The sequence below is a fragment of the Hyalella azteca genome, unplaced genomic scaffold (genome assembly GCF_000764305.2).
Source record: "Hyalella azteca isolate HAZT.00-mixed unplaced genomic scaffold, Hazt_2.0.2 contig4286, whole genome shotgun sequence".
Classification (NCBI taxonomy): domain Eukaryota; kingdom Metazoa; phylum Arthropoda; class Malacostraca; order Amphipoda; family Hyalellidae; genus Hyalella; species Hyalella azteca.
The window spans coordinates 209,669-229,407 of NW_025934506.1; the positions used below are offsets into that span (position 1 = coordinate 209,669).

The following is a 19,739-nucleotide window of genomic DNA, read 5'->3' on the forward strand; positions in this document are numbered from 1 at the left end:
TCCTTTGAATCATTTTCAATTTTTACGCTAGGTTTCGCGAAACTTCAGTTGGTAATTAGACGCCAGCGATGTACAATGATCAAAGTTCAGCATAATTACTGAAACTGAAAAGCTCCTCTGATGAAACGTCTGATGAAACGTCTGATGAAAACGTCTGATGAAAACTTCTGATGAAACGTCTGATGAAAGCATCTGATGAAAACGTATGATGAAACATTGATGAATACGTCTGATGAAACGTCTGGTGAAACGTCTGATGAAAACGTCTGATGAAAACTTCTGATGAAAGCATCTGATGAAAACGTCTGATGAAGCATCTGATGAATACGTCTGATGAAGCATCTGATGAATACGTCTGATGAAACGTCTGATGAAACATCTGATGAAACGTCTAATGAAAACGTCTGCTGGAAACGCACCTGCTGCTGCCTTTCTTAAAAATATCGTAACTCGGTACGTACTGATTGGATTGACCACTAATGAGGAATTTAATTGCAAGGAGTTTTGCAAATATGTGTGAACATTTGTGCAAATGTGTGTTCAAATTGGTTTTTAGTTATTGGAGAATAAACGCAAGAGACCTAAATTCACCATCACATCAAAGTAAAATGAAATTTTCTTTTACTTGAAACGTCCTCAAAGAAACTATTGCTCAATCTGATCGTTTGGTTGTTGATCGAAGGCTGTTGATCAAAGACTGTTGATCGAAGGCTGTTGATCGAGGCTGTTGATCAAAGGCTGTTGATCGAAGGCTGTTAATCGAAGGCTGTTGATCGAAGGCTGTTGATCGAAGGCTGTTGATCAAAGGCTGTTAATCGAAGGCTGTTGATCGAAGGCTGTTGATCGAAGGCTGTTGATCGAAGGCTGTTGATCGAAGGCTGTTGATCGAAGGCTGTTGAGGCTGTTGATCGAAGGCTGTTAATCGAAGGCTGTTGATCGAAGGCTGTTGATCGAAGGCTGTTGATCGAAGGCTGTTGATCGAAGGCTGTTGATCGAAGGCTGTTGATCGAAGGCTGTTGATCGAAGGCTGTTGATCGAAGGCTGTTGACCGAAGGCTGTTGATTGACGGCTGTTGATCAAAGGCTGTAGATCGAAGGCTGATGAGTAGATCGAAGGCTGTTGATCGACGGCTGTTGATCGAAGGCTGTTGATGAATGGCTTTTGGTCGTACGTCTTCAGTTGGCTGTTCAAACTCAAACCCTGATTGGATGCTGGATTTGCGATGCCGCGAATACCAATGAAAAATCGTAGCTGAAAACTGTTCGCTTATCAGTGTTAGGCCGAAATAATATTCAAGAATAACTTTTACAATCATCTCATGATTTATATATTTCACTTTCTGCCTCGAGTTCTTGTTATAAAATGCGAGAAAGGCTGATACTGAAGTTTCATTACAAAATGTTTCTTCTTTTAATGAAGTAGATTCTCAAATGGATACGTTCTATCCTTCAATCGTTTAGGAATTTAATACAAAAAAGATGCTCTCTAATTCTCATATATTACGTACATATAATCCATGTAGGTAGTAATTTATAATAGAGAACATTAATGTATAAATTAGCAGCGTTCCACAATAAAGTTCAAACGGAGTGACAGTTTGACGTACAATGTCTGTTCTCAATTATTAATTCATCGTTAAAACATCTCAAACGTGACCATCGATTGTAGAATAATTATTTTGGTTGTTTTCACGTGGTCATGAATGCATGATGCGAGCAGGTAGAAAGTGTATTATAGTTTAGTAAGATGAACAAATTTATTAATTACAGCTTTGCTATTTTAAGAAACCATGTATAAAATGTTTTTGTTTTCTCCAATATACGTCATTTACCATATCAGCTTATCATTATCATTCAATTGTGAATATTATATTTACAATCACATCGTGCTCCAATGTCATTGCCACAATTCAGATGTTTACCTCTACCGTAACTGAAATTGTCTTCACTATAAATAGTTTACGCGGGGATAGTAATGACGGCCAGTAAAACATTCTACTACACACCAAGCCGCGACTACACACCAAGCTACTGGCCACGTGTAGAGGCAGGCGCTACTGGCCACTTAAGGAGCCAGTAACACTTTTCACAAGGCCAGCAGTAGCGCGATACGTAGTGGCGGTTAGTGTTGGAAAGTTGTACTGACCGCCACTACAGACCCCGTGTAAAAGCACCGTATGCAAATGATCTAGAATCAGCCATCGCTAATAGTTCAGAGTTGAAGCAAATCTAGCTCAAACTTGAACTCGTACAGTGCATGTAAAGCATTCAACTTACACTATAATCTTTCTTTCTCTTTTAGGTGTCGTTTTTCCAGGTGCCGTTGACTCTGTTAATTATTCATGCAGTGATCATAATCTTGTTCATATCTCTTTTAGATGAAATTTGTGCCATTTTAATAGTAATAGTATTCTGGCCCGTATCCGATTCAGGACACCGCGTAATTCTTACAGCTTGCTGTGATCTCGAACCCGCAACTCACAGACCTAATTTTGCTCTTTTGAACCACTAGGCCACCTTGCCGATTTCGACCAGATCTATCGCATGAGCTGGGATCAAACCCGCAACTCACTGCTCCTGCCACGGTACTATAGGAACTTTAAACACTGAACCTACTTTTTGATTATTTAGGCCACTGGTTCCCAAAGTGGGCGATATCGCCCCCCTAGGGGCGATGGAAAGATTTTGGGGGGCGGTAAGGAAGAAGAGGGTGATAGGGAGGCGATAGGGGGGCGGCAGTCCGAAGTCGAAGTCAGAAGTTCGAACGTTTGTTGACGATTTGTACACAACACGTGCAGCACATGCATGACTCCCAGCGATGGTTTTTTCACCCAGATCATCCTTCAATTATGAACGGATTTTATTCAAATTTGAAATATAAGTAGATAATATCAGTATTTTGCGGGGGGAATTTTTCAGATTTTTACATCAATAACTTTTTTGTTAATACGGAAAACCTAACTTCATTTTCAACTGTGGCACTCATAACTCCTTCAATTATGAACGGATTTTATTCAAATAATTGAAGGAGTTATGAGTGCCACAGTTGAAAATGAAGTTAGGTTTTGCATTCGAGCTCGCAGGCGAGTTCGCTGAAGTGTCGAATCGGTCTTCGTTCGCGAGTTTCATTCGTGATTTAAACTGCAATGCGTGCTTAAATTCGCAGTAATCAAGAAATTTCTTGCAAACTACTGAACAGATTTGAACGAAATTTAGTTATTTAATACCTAACCTCAGCTACGGTGATGTTTAGTTCGTTACAATTTTTTCGTTTTGCCTTCGTTTGTGAGTTATACGGCTATACGTAAACGGCTCTTGGTTAAACCAGCCGGTAGAAAAGCCGGTCGTTCCTCCTATATCTGTATAACTTGCGAACGAAAGCGAATAAGGAAGTGTGAAATCAAGAATGACGGTAAAATGAAAAAAAAAAACTCTCGCAAACGACGGTAAAATCAAAAAATTTTTTAATCTTAAAAATCCCATTTGGTAGATAGGAATGTATATTCAAACTTCGTTCAAATCTGTTTGGTAGTTTGGAAGAAATTCTTTGATCACTGCGAATTTCGGCCTGTATCGCAATATAACTCACGAATGAAGGTGATATTTTAAAAATTTTCGCAAGCTAAACGTCACCGTTAAGTTCTGATGAATACATGTTCCAAGTTTTATTGAGCTGCGTTAATTAGTTTGGGTGATATTCCTTGATAATTGAATTTGGAGATTGGTCGTGAGACTGGCCACGAGTCCGGCCGTAAATTTGCCTGAGACATCCTAGGTTTCTAGTGCTGAAACAGTTAAAACAGCTGAAAAACACATTGGTTCACTAAAAGGGGTCCTATTTGTGAAATACACATTTGTGTTTAACCATTATCTCTCAAAATTGCAGTGAACTAAATTTTATAGAAAGAGGGGCATGATTTTATTATATGTGTCTGTGGGGGGCGCTAGAAATTCACTAGGGAGCCAAAGGGGGCGCCAGCCTGAAAAAGTTTAGGAACCACTGATTTAGGCCATCGGACTTCGTTTATCTCTAGACTTAAAAAATAAATCTTTCATATTGTCTAAATATTGACACACTCATAGCACTGATGATAGCCCTTTGCCGTGCCACATTAGGCCAGGGTGACCCGACACACACAAAAGGCAGAAAGTGTGTCGCTATGTAAACAAAGACTTGCTTGTTTTTCTGAGTGTATGGTAGTAGTTCATGACACAGCTAGAGTCTCCTTATTTTTACTTACATTTTGAGACTAAATTTGAGGGGACATTTTTTAGGGCCGATGTCATTTGGTGGCGTTCCTTAACTAATGAATTCCATCAACATCAGGTTGATGGAATTCCATCAGGTTGAACGTCCTTATTTTGAAGGAAGAGGTATGAAAAAATCAACGCTATAAAATGTGAGAGCCTTCAACGATTTATAAGGCCTAGAAATTTTCATTGAACAAATTGATGACATTTCTAATGATTTTTTGAAACAATGTAATAAATTCGACAAATTAAATTTCGGAAGCACAAAAACATTCTGAAAAATCAGCGCAAGTTCGTCGAGAAAACTTAAATATCTTCCAATTACTTTTTTCGTGAAAAATAAAGAATTCAATTTAATTCTCAGAGGAAATCTTAATATTATCATTAGACTTTTTATCATAGTTTTACTTTAGTTATGCATGGATAACATTGAAGCATTCAGCAAATGAACGCAAATATATCTCAAGCTCCTAAAAGTCCTTTTCCCCGAAGTCCCAGGAGTTGTGGGAAAGTCTTCTACCCCGAAAGTCCTGTGAGTTCTAGCACATTTTTCCCACTGAAATTCCAGGAGCACTAAGAATTACCATAGAAGAAGAAGAATTACCATATCAGTAGTATTACCCCCGAAGTCCGGGAAATCTGCGAAAAACCGTCGGAAACTCTTTTCCTCCCCAAGTCACAGGAGTTCTGGGAAAGATCGTCGAAAATTCCCTCGACGTCCCAAGATTTCTGTGACAGTCTTTTCCCCAGAGTCCAAGAAGTTCTGCATGGGAAAGTCTTTTACCCCGAAAGTCTTTAAAGTTGTGGGATATTTTTCTCCCTAAGTCCCCGGAGTTCTGCGAAAGACCGTCGGAAAGTATTTCCCCCGAAGTCCCAGAAGTTCTGGGAAAGGCAGTCGGCAAGTATTACCGCCGAAGTCCCGGAAAATCTGCGAAAAATCGTCGGAAAGTCTTTTTCATGATGTCCCAGGAGTTCTAGGAAAGACAGTCGGCCAGTATTACCGCCGAAGTCTCGTGAAATCTGCGAAAAACCGTCGGAAAGTCTTTTCCCCGAAGTCCCAGGAGTTCTGAGAAGGACCGGAGGTTGCAGCAATGCAGTCCTGAGAACGAATGTGCAGTTCAAACAAGCGAAGGCAAACACCGAGTCTCTGGGAATGTCCATCGTTAATCCAGCGGCCTGATGTATAAGGTGATTTGCAAGAATGCTAAGCTCGAGACGGTCACTAAACCAATTTTAGTTCAGCCTTTTGGTACGAATAAACTTAAAGATTGTTAATGTTTACTTAGAAAAATGGTTAACTTAAGGTATCTCTCGATACCAGGCCTCGGAACCGTACCTCGGGAACGATACGGTATCTCTCGCTACCAGGCATTTAGGTACGAATGATATTGATGACGGGTAATGTATCCGTAGATTAAGGGTTAATCTTTTGTCTATAGAAGGTAACTCTCGTTGCCAGGCTAACAAGACGGTTAATGTATTCAAAGAAATAGGAATAAATCACAGAGTGCCAATTTTAAATGGACGTTATATTAAACTTCAACCCTTGAAAAATCTGTATTGGCAAATTATGTAATTATTTAAACTACCCACGTTCGTCATGAAGTTCCCGGCCATCGAGTTATTTGAGCATGTCGGTAAATATACGCCAGATTCAAAATAATGCATAAGTTTAATTATAAAAGATACAAAAAAAATTCTAAATTTTGAGTAAATATATTTCAGCTCATAGAAGCGAATAAATAACGAGTATGAAGCGAATAAACAATGAGTATGAAGCGAATTAATAACAAGTATGAAGCGAATAAATAGCAGGTGTGAAGTGAATAAATAACGAGTATGAAGTGAATAAATAACGAGTATGAAGCGATTAAATGACGAGTATGAAGCAAATAAGTAACGAACATGGAGCGAATAAATAACGAGTAAGAAGCGCATAAATAACGAGTAGGAAGCGAATATATAACGATAATGAAGCGACTAAATAACGAGCATGGGGCGAATAAATAACGAGTATGAAACGAATAACGCTAAATAACAACAATTCGGTCCTCCAATCAAATAACGTTGAAACAACGTTTACTAGACGTAAATTCAACATATACGCGTATTCATCGTTGATTCATCGTGAGATGCCTAGTGGACTATTCTTAGTTGCGATACTGAGGCTCAAAATTAAATTCATCGTATATAAATGCTCTCGAAATTTAGTAAAATATTTCGAATTTGAAAAAATTCACCGTATTTCCGTTGCATTCGAAACTGATAAAATCTGACCTTCGGCTATGACAAATATCACAGCCAGGCGACGAATAGTGTTCAAAAGTTTCTCTCTGGATTAAAAAATTACTCAATATATTCATCCTAGTAAAAAACACAAACAACTCACCGTCTCTACTCCTAGAGCAAATCCTATAGTGAGAAAAAATCTGCCCATGCTGGTAAATAAAAAAATTATTCCTATGTATTTAAATAAAGAAATCTGTATATGCAGGTAATTAAAAATCATTCCTGCGTATATAAATAAAAAAGTTCTGTCCATGCTGATAAATAAAAAATCATTCCTATGCCTATGTATATAAATAAAAAAATTCTGCCCATGCAGTTAATTAAAAAATCATTCCTATGTATTTAATTCAAGAAGTTCTATCCATGCTGGTAAATAAAAAATCATTCCCATGTATATATATATATAAAATTCTCTCCATTTTGGTAAATTTAAAATCATTCATATGTATATATATATAAAAATTCTGTCCATGCAGGTAATTAAAAAATCATTCCTATGCATATAAATAAAAAAGTCTGTCCATGCTGGTAAATAAAAAATCGTTCTTATGTATTTAAATAAAAAATTCTGTCCATGCAGTTCAATAAAAAAAATCCCCATGCAGTTAAATAAAAAATTCTCGCCATGCAGTTATACTAAAGAACGGCTGCAGGCTTCTAACAAACATGAGGCAAAAGCACGAAGCAAATTGCGACCGCTAAATTCCTTGGGAACTTTAACACAACAAGCTACGGGTCTGCACTAAAAAAAATGGATGTGATTTTTCCAAACAGTGACACACTTTCTTTTTCACAGCACGAGCATTAATCGGACGTATAGCAATTATACGCCCTTTAGCCGGACCAAACCGAGTCAGGATAACCCACGCACACAAGGACAAAAAGTACGTCGATGTTTGGACAAAGTTTCCTCATTTTAGCGCATTTTCTCATTTATGGAAAAATGTCTTATTGTGCTCGCCATGTCCGTCCGTCCGTCTGTCTGTCCGTAACTTCACGTTTTCGTCGACGAGAAAATGCGCTCTCTGTCACTCACTGCAGTGAGTACTGAGTTATATTTCTTTGAGTGCACAGGCGCCATATTGTCATGTGTACAGATTAAACAAATCCTAAATCCACACGTCAACAAAAGCTTCGTACGTCATGACGTGAGCCAGGTTACCTGCGTGGCATGCGCGTCAAGAACATCAATCGTGCAGCGGGCGCTGGCGAGGTGACATCTTCCACGCGTAGCCCTCGAGTTATAGTAACTGATATTAATCTTTATAATTGAAGGTACGGTGATTTGATTTGAATTAGTTAGTAGTATTAGCAATAGATTAATATAAATACTATATTTGGTATTATTTTTTAAGATTAGAATTAGTTTGTAGTATTAGCAGTGGATTAATATTAATAGTATATTTACTATTATACTGTATTTTAAGATTTGAATTAGTTAGTGGTATTAGCAATGGATTAATATTAATAGTATATATAGTATTATATTTCAAGATTTGAATTAGTTAGTAGTATTAGCAATAGATTAATATTAATAGTATAGTTAGTATTATATTTTAAGATTTGAATTATTTAGTAGTACTAGTTTAGTATTAGTAGTATATATAGTGTTAGTTTTTGAAACAATCTCGCGGTAGTATTAGTAATAGATTAGTATTAAAAATATATATAGTATTAGTTTTTGAAACAATATAATAAATTTAAATTATTAATGATGAATAAATTGCGTAATTTTCAGTCACTGTTACACGTGCCATAAGTTGTGAAATTAATCTTATAAATTGAAAATAGATTGTTTCGACTTGAAATACCTTTATTCATAATTTCCCAGTTTTTGTATCAGATCTCCAGTATTTTTATTACAAAACTTCTCTTTAACTTTGCTTCTTGTTGTTTGTTTGTTTGTTAAAAATCCTATAATCGATACTTGACACACTTCTACCTCTCCAATTTACTCGAAATTTTACAAACTTGCGTAAAGTTGGAGACAATTCATGAATCAATTGACAAAATAAATAATTTTAGAAATTAAAAGAAATTTCAATTTTAAAAAATTAAAAAATAATTTTGTCTTCTACAAATCTTATAATCAATTTTCAGCACACTTCTACCTGTCCAATCTATTTGAAATCTTGAACACTTGCGTAAAGTCGGAAACAATCCATGAATCAATTGAAAGATTGAATAATTTTGAAAAATTTATTCTTTTATATTAAAAAAACTGAAAAATTAATTTTTTTAATATTCGAAAATAAAATCAGAAATTCATTGTACATGTGTACCATTGGAGACACTGGATTCTTTAAAAGTGCTGCTTTAAAAAGTAATTTTTAAACGCATATGATTATAATAGAAGTCAATGAACAATATACTATACTTTGCTATACTATACTATACTATACTATACTATACTATACAATACTATACTACACTATACTATACTATACTATACTATACTATACTATACTATACTATACTATGTATTATTGTATACGTACATTAACTTTCTAGCTCGCCTGCACACGATTTTTATTTGAGGATTATCAATGAGTAAGTTCATTCTTAAATGTAATCTACGTCACTTTCATTCAAATTTTTTTCAATTAATCCTCCAGATTAAAAAAGCAACTATCATGAAGCTGACGTTTGCTCTGGGGCTGATAGTGGCCGTGGCAGCAAAGGCGGCGCCTACAAACTCGGGTTTTGCGAACCGCGAAACCCAAGAACTTGGATTAAATTTCGATGCAAGAGCGAGAGTCAAAAGAGATGAATTTCCCTTCCGTATAAACCCCTTAACCGTCAGCAATAAACCTGGAGGGAGTGTCAGCAATAAACCTGGAGGGAGTGTCAGCAATAAACCTGGTGGGAGTGTCAGCAATAAACCTGGAGGGAGTGTCAGCAATAAACCTGGAGGGAGTGTCAGCAATAAACCTGGAGGGAGTGTCAGCAATAAACCTGGAGGGAGTGTCAGCAATAAACCTGGAGGGAGTGTCAGCAATAAACCTGGAGGGAGTGTCAGCAATAAACCTGGAGGGAGNACAGCAACAAACCTGACGGAGATAACAGCTACAGCAACAAACCTGACGGAGATAACAGCTACAGCAACAAACCTGTCGGAGATAACAGCAATAAAAAATCTTTCCCAAGAACTCACAACGTTCGCATCGTGCGGAATGCTGAACAGTTTCCTAACTTCGCTATCGGTTTCGGTTTTGGAACTGACGATTATTTTCCGAGGATAAATTTGAGAGCAAACAGGGAGATCAAGTTTGATGGATACGGCGGATTTGGCCCCTCTTTTAGAGGAGATCCAGTGGTGTACAACGGGGGCTTCCACCAAAGAGGGTGTGATTCATTAGAGAACCAGGCCGATGGAAGAACTGGTGGATCTGCTGGAGGAAATGTTGAAGGATTTGGTGGGGTCAAAGGAGGTTATATTGGAGGAGGTGGGTATCAAATAGGCGGGCAAGGTGGAGGATACGGTGGTGGTGGTGGATACGGTGGTGGTGGAAACCACCACTTTCAGAACCACCACGCCATCCAGAACCATACCGCCCTTCAGAACCACTCCATCTTCCACAACCACCACCACCCCGCGACCGACGCTACCTAGCGTCACTCCAGTCTTCCGAAAATGAAGAAATCCATCACAACCCGTAAACAATTTTCCAAAATTCAATCCAAACCGCCATGGTATTGAAATGTAAAAGTTTAATTGATTACCAGAGAATGAGTTTTATTTGTGATCTTCCTGTTGGCTATAAGTCGAACTATGTGTTTCGTAGCCGTTGTTATATTAAAAATCAAGTTAATTTGAAGTATAGAGTAGCAGTTTAAAGTGTAAATAAGTTAAGAAATTCAAATGCTGTTTTCAAGTTTTGTTAACTCTTGTCTTAAAAATATTGTTTTACTAACATTGTCTAAGTTAGTTTATAATTGAAGCGGATAATTTTATACCTACGTTAATTATACGGGGGCGTGGATAACTATTTAATGTCCAGAGATTATAACTTTGAAGACGTGTAAAAACTTCATTAAAAGTTTAATGAAATAAAATGTGTTTTATATTTTTTAAAAGACATTGATATTAATTGCTGGACCGATCTGTCTCACAAATTTCAGCAACAGTAAATCCCAATCACACTTCGCTGTTAGTTAAAGCTTAGAATCGTTACAATAAATATAAGGTTTTACAGACAAAATATATATAAGGTATTGCAAAAAATATGTTCATAAGGTATTACACAGTAAAGTCGGTTGATATCACTCAGAGTAATTCATGGCTCATTTGGTAAAAAACACACTTAATTACCCAGAGCAGGAGGAGAGAGCTAATGTATCACTGATACACTTGTTTTTTTCGTGGCCAAACTGTGTCAGGATGACCCACATACGGGCAAAAAGTACATCGCTAGTGTGATAGAGTCCCACTAATTACTCTGAGTGTACAAGAACTTATAACACGTGCAAGGTTCAAAATATACTTCGTACGGTTGCTCGTGTTTTCTTTCATGTTTTTCTTTCTTCTTATGTTTTTTTTAAGATTTTTTCTTTTTATGTTTTTCTCTTTGTGTTTTTTATGTCTTTCTTTTTATGTTTTTATGTTTGTTATATTCTTTTTCTTATTACGTTTTTCTCTTTGTGCATTTTTATGTTTTTCTTTTTATGTTTTATAAGATTTATGTACGAGAACAGACTTTGTGTATGATTTATCCTTGTGTTTGATTATATTTTTTTATAACGGAACATTTTACGCTTTTTATTCAATTCGGTATTCAACTCAGAAAAATCATCGGGTAATATTGTACAAATAAAGACACACTTTCAGCAGGTAGCATTCATACGCCCTTGTTGTGGGCCAAACTGGGTGTGTATGACCCACATAAGCGCAGAAGTTGCATAGCTATTTAAACAAAGTCACACACATATCTGTGAGTGTAGACACCAAGCGTATATGAACTGTGCCGGCTAAATAATCAACATATTATAGTTAATAGCATATGGAATCCCAAATTTATATCTCGTCTCTAGTGCACTAATAATCATAATGTAAAAGAATAACAGCACATCAGGTTGACTAAGTAAAAACTTCCTGCTCAAAATTGGATTAGGAAAAACTAATAATATAATTTATTTAATTACTCAAAGTGATGAATACTGATCTATTTTCCGCTACTTTATTATCCGTTATTCCATAAGGGTGCTAAAGTGATAATGATAATTTTTATTTCCGCTTTGAAATTTAGTAAAATATTTCCTGAAAAGCGAATAATTCTTTAATCAATTCAAGAAATTCAGATTAGAATCCACTTCGAAGGCTCATATTTTTGCCATTTAAAATAAGCGTAAAGGCTCCACGAACAATGTTCTTCCTTTCCAGCTCATTATATTTCACTTGGGAAACAGGCGGAACACTGAGACAAAGTTTGTCGGTCCTTAGACAACGCAGTCGTTTTTATCGCATTGCTGGAATTGCTAACCAATAATTAAAAATGTGTAGATGTAAAATTAATTTAACTCCATGCGAATTCATCAGAGACGTTTCGGAGACCAGTTACATACATCAGGAGTCTACAAATGTAAAGAATTCAAGTACAACTTTTGTTTGTTTTTTTATGTTCCTTGGTCCGTTTTTTGTACTTAGGATTTAATCTCTTTCGTGTAAATTTGTTTTTTCTTCATAAAATGAACATTCATCCACTAAAGCCTAAATTAACCAACTAATAACGCAGGATGACATCGGAACTTTTCCGACGAAGTTTTCTTTGTTTTTAAATTATTTGTGCGCTTGCCGTATAAATTTATAATTGACTTTTTGGTCGGGTCGTTCGTTCCAGTGGTTCGGGGTAAACGTGGCACAGATCACAGTAACATAACATAACATAACTTAACATAGCGATGTCGGCGCTAAAGTGTAGGCCTGATGTGGCCTGTCGCTGATTCTTGAACTTTTCGTGACTTGTTCACAGAAGATTTAAAATCGTGTCATTTGACCGGACCTTTTCCAAACTGACGATAGTTTCAAGTAGCTACTAGACTTCCACCGGGTTCGATGTGGTGCTAGGCATTTCTAGTCTGAACACATATTTTTCCATAGCTTTATCTAGTCTGTTCTTGAACGCGTTCATACTCGGAGCGCCAACGATGTAATCGGGAAGGCTGTTAGTAATAAGCGTCTATTCGAGTTATTATTATTATTATTATTATTATTATTATTATTATTATTATTATTATTATTATTATTATTATTATTATTATTATACATTATTATTATTATTATTAGACAAAGTTACACGTTCAACACAAAACCATTTCATGGCAAGGGCAGCGTAAAAAGCTTCAGAGCTCCGCACGCGTGTAAATCCCTCAAAAAAACTAGCCTTCGAATCAACCCTCGTCAGTTAGAGGGAACTTCATTCACTAAAAATAAAGACAAAACCAAATTTTATTAAACAGAGAAATTTAAAAATAAAGAAAAACTTTATAATCATTATTTGATGTAAGGCTCTGGTGAGACAGGCTATTACACAATACAGAAATGTTTAATTGTAGCCTAAAAAACAATTTGTACGGTATTGAATTGTTGCTTACAATAATAATTTTTGCTGGCCTCCAGACTCGACTAGAAAAATAAAATTTCAGCCGTTCAAAGAAGGCTGGAAATATTCAACAATGCGATTCAGTATTTGGTCTAAAAATAATCATTGCGGAACAGTCGTTAAGATAATTTTAATGCAAGTCAGTGGCTTAATTTATCTCTGCCATTTTTATGGCAGATATAAATTAATATAATAAAAATTAATGTAATTTACCTCTGCCATTTATACCTGCCAAATATATAAATGCCATTTATATATGCCATTTATCTCTCAAATGTAATTTATCTCTGTCATTTATATTTGCTCAGGAATTGAGTTGAAGAAAGTGGCACATTCCTCACCAGAGAAAATAATAAGGAATGATGAGGTCTAGATGAGTAGGACATAGTAAAATTAGGAATGAAAATTCAAAATATTAATTACGAAAAATAAAGAATTGTTCGATTCTTTGTAAAGACCCGAGATAAAATTTGTTGTGCAAAAAGCGAAAATGTCATCGGGGTTCAGCGCGTTGCACTTCATTAACAAACATAATCATTTCCTTGTTTAAATTAAGTGCTTATTGAACTAAAATGGCCATGGATCGGCCAACGTTGAAAAGTCTACAATTTTAAACAGAAAAATTTTCTGACAGAAAGAATAGTGAAGCAATCTTCCTGGTCCCGAAGTTCTGTGAAGTGAACGGTATGGTGACGTCAGAGAGCGAGTTTTGTGTACACAAGCTAACAAGGAGGGTGTAAACAAGAACTTAAGGATTACGGTGCCCATTTAAATACTCTTATAAGTGTAGAGACTCTTACCTCACTAGCCAATGAGCGTAGAGTTCCTTTTAAATACTCATATGAATCTCTTCTAAGACTCTTACCTCACCAGCTAATGAGCGTAGAGTTCATTTTAAATACTCTTATAAGTATAGAGACTCACTTCACCTGTCAATGAAAGTAGAGTTCATTTTAATTATTATTAATATTATTATTATAATTAAATGAATCTTTCAGATTTTTACCTCACCAGCCAAGGAGTGTGCAGTGAGTTCTAGTGACGTCACTGACTCATGATGACATAGACTCCGTTGATTGACGTTGAAATTACGTTGAATAAGGGCTTATTTCGTTGAAATAATGTTTAATCAACGTCAGATATCTACGGGAGGGGTAATCCTGAATATATATTCTCATATCTATGTTTCAGTCACGTTATTACTCAATTCCATAATGTTGAATTGGGTATTAGGGAAAATTCGATGTTTAAAAGAAACTGGATGAACATCATAGTCTTTATTTGTGAGTTCTTCGAAGACGAAGTAAATTTTGTGTGTAATTAATACACGAAATGCAACGTTTGTTTATATGAAATCGTGCAGGCATACAATAATTTCAAAAATTAATTTTATGGTCGTCAAAAAAATTAAACTTGCTTCATTTGAATTTTGTTCAACTTTGAGAACATAAACAAGGTCTAAATGTACAGGTAAGATAATATAATGTTACCATGCCTATGACTGTTACTGACTGTGACTAAATACTGACTGATCAAAAATATATAGGCTTTTAATAATAATATTTCTTATAAGAGTATAAATAACTACCTAAACTAAGAAGAACTACTTAAAATTAGCTTTTTTCTTTAAAAGAGTATAGATAATTACCTAAAATAAAAGGTTTATATACAGTTTAGTTATTTACCAGTTTATATAACAAGAAGGAGTTCATTTTAATGAGAGTTTAACGAATTTTTCATCTTCATGTCGTCAGTTATCGTAACGTAAATAGCTCAACAATAATAGATATCTAAATGTGGGAAATAACTCATGAATATTTAAGTCCAAAAATACCATAAAAACACGAACTTATTTTTTCACATTCACACATTTTGTGAATTTTCACACATTTTGCATTCATATTTCATAATTAAAATTAAACTCAACACAGCAAAAACTGCTTTCAAAAACAACTTTTCAGCAAAACATTTAATATTAAAAAATAGTAATTAGGAATCCAATAACCTCTTCTTGAATATATTCAGAGATGCTTTTAGCTCGACAATATGGTTTAAAATAGTTCATTATAAGTGTGTGCATTACTGCTATATGTAAATTGGCATAATATAATCAGCCCGTAATATAATATGTGCCAAGATTAGATGATACTATATAAAATATATTTTGTATATAATCTAGCCGCTAATGTAAACATGAATATCAATTAACATTAATTAAAATTGTAGCTATAATTCAAGAGCGGCATAGATTCAGGACCTAATTGCAGAAGGATAGCCTCACTACATGAAAATGCAAGATGTCTGATAATTTAATTTAATTATTCAGTTAAATTCTATTTAAATACTGAAATTATATTTTATATTTAACTACTAATTATTAAATTTAATTATTATTTATTTTCATTTTTTACTTATTTTCATTTATTTTTTAACTTAATTACTGAAATATATTCCGTATTTTAAACAATAGTACATAAAATGCCTCTGGGAGCATGCATTGAACATGCCTCTGGGAGCGCTGCCTGCCGATATTTATACGTGACATGAAATATGTGATACAAAACACTCAAATACTTTGCCGTGTCGTTAACTAAATTTATTGTAGCGTTCACTAAACTTATTACCCCACATTAATTAAATTTGTTGTGTGGGGCAGAGCGACGAAATGAATTTTCGGAAAAAAAAATCTGTATCGTCAACTTCACACAAAACAATAAGAAGGTTGTTGTTTCAAGATTCAATTGTAAACGAAACAGTCCATGCATGTACGCAAGATGTCGACATTTTCCCCTGCAAAAGAATTACTTCATCGGTAAAGCTTCTACAATTCTTTTCTCTGACTCTTTTATAGTTGAGGAGCATCATGAAAATCGTAAATCGTAACTATACCTTAGACTCATAACCATTATCATTATCAATTATTCCGATTATTTAACGTGTATTTATTACGTATATTACGTAATGCATGAACACTTTCAGGTAAAAGCAATGAGTCTGAGTGCATTATTAGTCCCATATTTTTTCCTTAAGACTAAAAATTGATTAGGTGCATAAAAACTACAATATTTCCACGGACGTTCAAAGATCTACGTCATTGAAACAGAGAATTGCAGGTAAATGCTAAAAATTCGTTAGAACTAGAATATTTTCGCACACGTTCAAAGAACTACGTCATTGAAACAGAGAATTGCAGGTAAATGCATTGCCCTGAAAATTTCCCCATGCATTTCCCCAGAAGCAAGAGAGATCAGAGCTGTCAGGGACTGTAAACACTGATGAGTTGCAGGAAGATGAGTACAGAGTATATAAGGCGGTACATTCTCTGGGTAACTCACTTCTTATTTACCAGCCTCACTCACTAGTCGCGTCACCAGCTACTTGTTCAAGTCTCATCATGTGAGTATTTACAGATTATTAATAGGTTTAATGATTATGATATAATACTGAGTGATATATGCGATAAAAACTCAATTTATGTCTTCAGAGTGTATGTCTTTTATCATGAGGATTGCTTATAATAAGAGTCTTATTATTATTTAAGCTTACTAACTAGCGACAAACTTACTAATTTTTTAAATATATTCTAAATTCACAATTTATACTTTTATTAGCACCCTCTTTATTGTTTTTTTTAATATTCCCACCTTGCTAATGGAAATAATTGTCTCATTAATTTATTTATTTTCAGTTTTATTTATTGCTTTAATTTTCTAAGAATAATTGAAACCTATCCTCTTGAGTCGCCACTGAACTCTATATTTTATATTAACAGACTAAATTTTATTTTCGCCAAAAGGCTTTAATTCTACAAACAATTAATTCATAGAAGAATTAATATTAAAAAACCATCATTTCTAATATTCGAGCACTAGGTATCGTATATTTGAGCATTATAATATTATTTATATTGATAAGTGGCGAGTTTAGTGCTGTGACGACTCTATCGTCACTAACAATTTTAATATCTACTCCTAACTCTCAGAGAAAAATATGGGTTATATTGAACAAATATAGAGCGACACTATAACCACTAATATACTTTAACCACTTAGCATTGATACGCCCTTTTTGGAACAAAACTGTGTCAATTTTACCCGCAGGTGAGCTAAAACTACATCGTTATTTGGATAAAATCTCACGTATTTTTTTGGGTGCACAGGAAGCTGCTACTGCCTCTGCTACTAGCCTTGTGCATCACCACAACCTGGGCTACGCCGGTTGCCCACCACGTCGGTGGTTTCCCTAACCACCACCATGGTGTTGGTGGTGGTAGTCAGGGCTACCATCACTCTGGTGGATCAGCGTCGGGAGGATTTGTGGTAGCTGGTGGTGGTCACGTGTCTGGTCATGAAAGTGGTGGATACCAGAGCGGTTACCATCGCGGATAGTTACTAACGCTGTGGTTGTTAGTTGAGTTCTAGAAATTATATTATTATAAATTCTGGAAATTTTATTACTATGAATTCTAAAAATTTTATTATATTGAATTCTGGAAATTCTATTAATATGAATTCTAGAAATTTTATTACTATAAATTATAGAAATTATATTACTATGAAATCTAGAAATTCTATTACTACGAATTTATAACGATGAACTGAATAAATTCTGTGATTCATAGTTTGTTTTTTTATCTGCCAGTTTTAAGTTTCTAGCAAAAACAAAACGAAGTAAAAGAAGTGAAGAAACACTTCTATATTTTATAAATTGTGTAACTAAGAACCTATGACTATGAACTACTCCCCCAAAACTGTAACTTCACTAAAATTTTTTTGCTTCATTTGCCGATTTCGCAATGATTATCAAGAATTATCAATGATTATCAAGATTTCTCAATGATTATAAAGATTTCTCAATGATTATTAAGATTTCTTAATGTTTATCAAGATTTCTCAATGATTATCAAGAATTATCAATGATTATCAAGATTTCTCAAAGATTAAAAAGATTTCTTAATGTTTATCAAGATTTCTCAACGATTATAAAGATTTCTCAATGATTATTAAGATTTCTTAATGTTTATCAAGATTTCTCAATGATTATTAAGATTTCTCAATGATTATTAAGATTTCTTAATGTTTATCAAGATTTCTCAATGATTATCAAGAATTATCAATGATTATCAAGATTTCTCAAAGATTAAAAAGATTTCTTAATGTTTATCAAGATTTCTCAACGATTATAAAGATTTCTCAATGATTATTAAGATTTCTTAATGTTTATCAAGATTTCTCAATGATTATCAAGATTTCTCAATGATTATTAAGATTTCTTAATGTTTATCAAGATTTCTCAATGATTATCAAGATTTCTCAATGATTATCAAGATTTCTCAAAGATTAAAAAGATTTCTTAATGTTTATCAAGATTTCTCAACGATTATAAAGATTTCTCAATGATTATTAAGATTTCTTAATGTTTATCAAGATTTCTCAATGATTATCAAGATTTCTCAATGATTATCAAGATTTCTCAAAGATTAAAAAGATTTCTTAATGTTTATCAAGATTTCTCAACGATTATAAAGATTTCTCAATGATTATTAAGATTTCTTAATGTTTATCAAGATTTCTCAATGATTATCAAGATTTCTCAATGATTATTAAGATTTCTTAATGTTTATCAAGATTTCTCAATGATTATCAAGATTTCTCAATGATTATTAAGATTTCTTAATGTTTATCAAGATTTCTCAATGATTATCAAGATTTCTCAATGATTATTAAGATTTCTTAATGTTTATCAAGATTTCTCAATGATTATCAAGAATTATCAATGATTATCAAGATTTCTTAATGTTTATCAAGATTTCTCAATGATTATCAAGAATTATCAATGATTATCAAGATTTCTCAATGATTATAAAGATTTCTCAATGATTATTAAGATTTCTCAATGTTTATCAAGATTTCTCAATGTTTATCAAGATTTTTTAATGTTTATCAAGATTTTTCAATGTTTATCAAGATTTCTCAACGATTATCAAGATGTTTACGAGGTTAAATCCCGAAGAACACAAATCAAAAACGTGCAACCAAGTTTAACCAGCATTAAATATTTCTGTTAAATTTTCCCGCGTTTTAACACAAACTCCGTAAATAATTTTTGCACTGCATTAGTTGCTTATCAACAGATTATTTAAACAATTAAATTAACTGCTCAAATTAACATAATTAACCAATAATCTGACGCTGATGCTCGAATTATAGCGAACTAGTTTATGATGAAGTTAGCTATCATATTATTATATTTATATAATTTATGTTTATTGTTAAAAAAATCGCGCGAAAAATCTTAAGAAATGCATCTACCCTCAAAAATTTGAGACACTTCGTCCAAATAGTGATGCACTTCTGGCTCTTGTGTGGGTCATCCTGACCCAGTTTTGCCCGGCAAAAGGATGTTGTTGTTGTTCTCGTTTATTTGTTTATTGAGGATGTGGGGTTGTCCCCCATGTCCCTCACGTCTCAAGTTGTCACTAAGTCTTTACTTTTTATTTATTTTTATGGGAGAACTAGAAACTGATCCATGGGGTACTAAATAAGGTTTAATTTGTGCCCAATCACTCTGAAAATTTCAGTAAATGTTGGTACAGGGAACA

The 19,739-nt window shown here is 34.2% G+C and overlaps 1 protein-coding gene and 1 long non-coding RNA gene across 2 annotated transcripts; both read left to right on the forward strand.

The window, feature by feature from the left end:
* Nucleotides 1-7,730: 7,730 nt before the first annotated feature.
* Nucleotides 7,731-9,555, forward strand: LOC125177705. The gene is made up of 2 exons (XR_007156626.1): nucleotides 7,731-7,814; nucleotides 9,155-9,555. It is a non-coding gene; the product is annotated as an uncharacterized LOC125177705 (long non-coding RNA).
* Nucleotides 9,556-16,483: 6,928 nt separating this feature from the next.
* LOC108675152 (dormancy-associated protein 2) lies at nucleotides 16,484-17,602 on the forward strand. Its single transcript, XM_018163142.2, has 2 exons — nucleotides 16,484-16,534; nucleotides 17,298-17,602. Coding segments are annotated over exons 1-2 (231 nt in total). The 5' UTR covers nucleotides 16,484-16,532; the 3' UTR covers nucleotides 17,527-17,602.
* The last annotated feature ends 2,137 nt before the right edge of the window (nucleotides 17,603-19,739 follow it).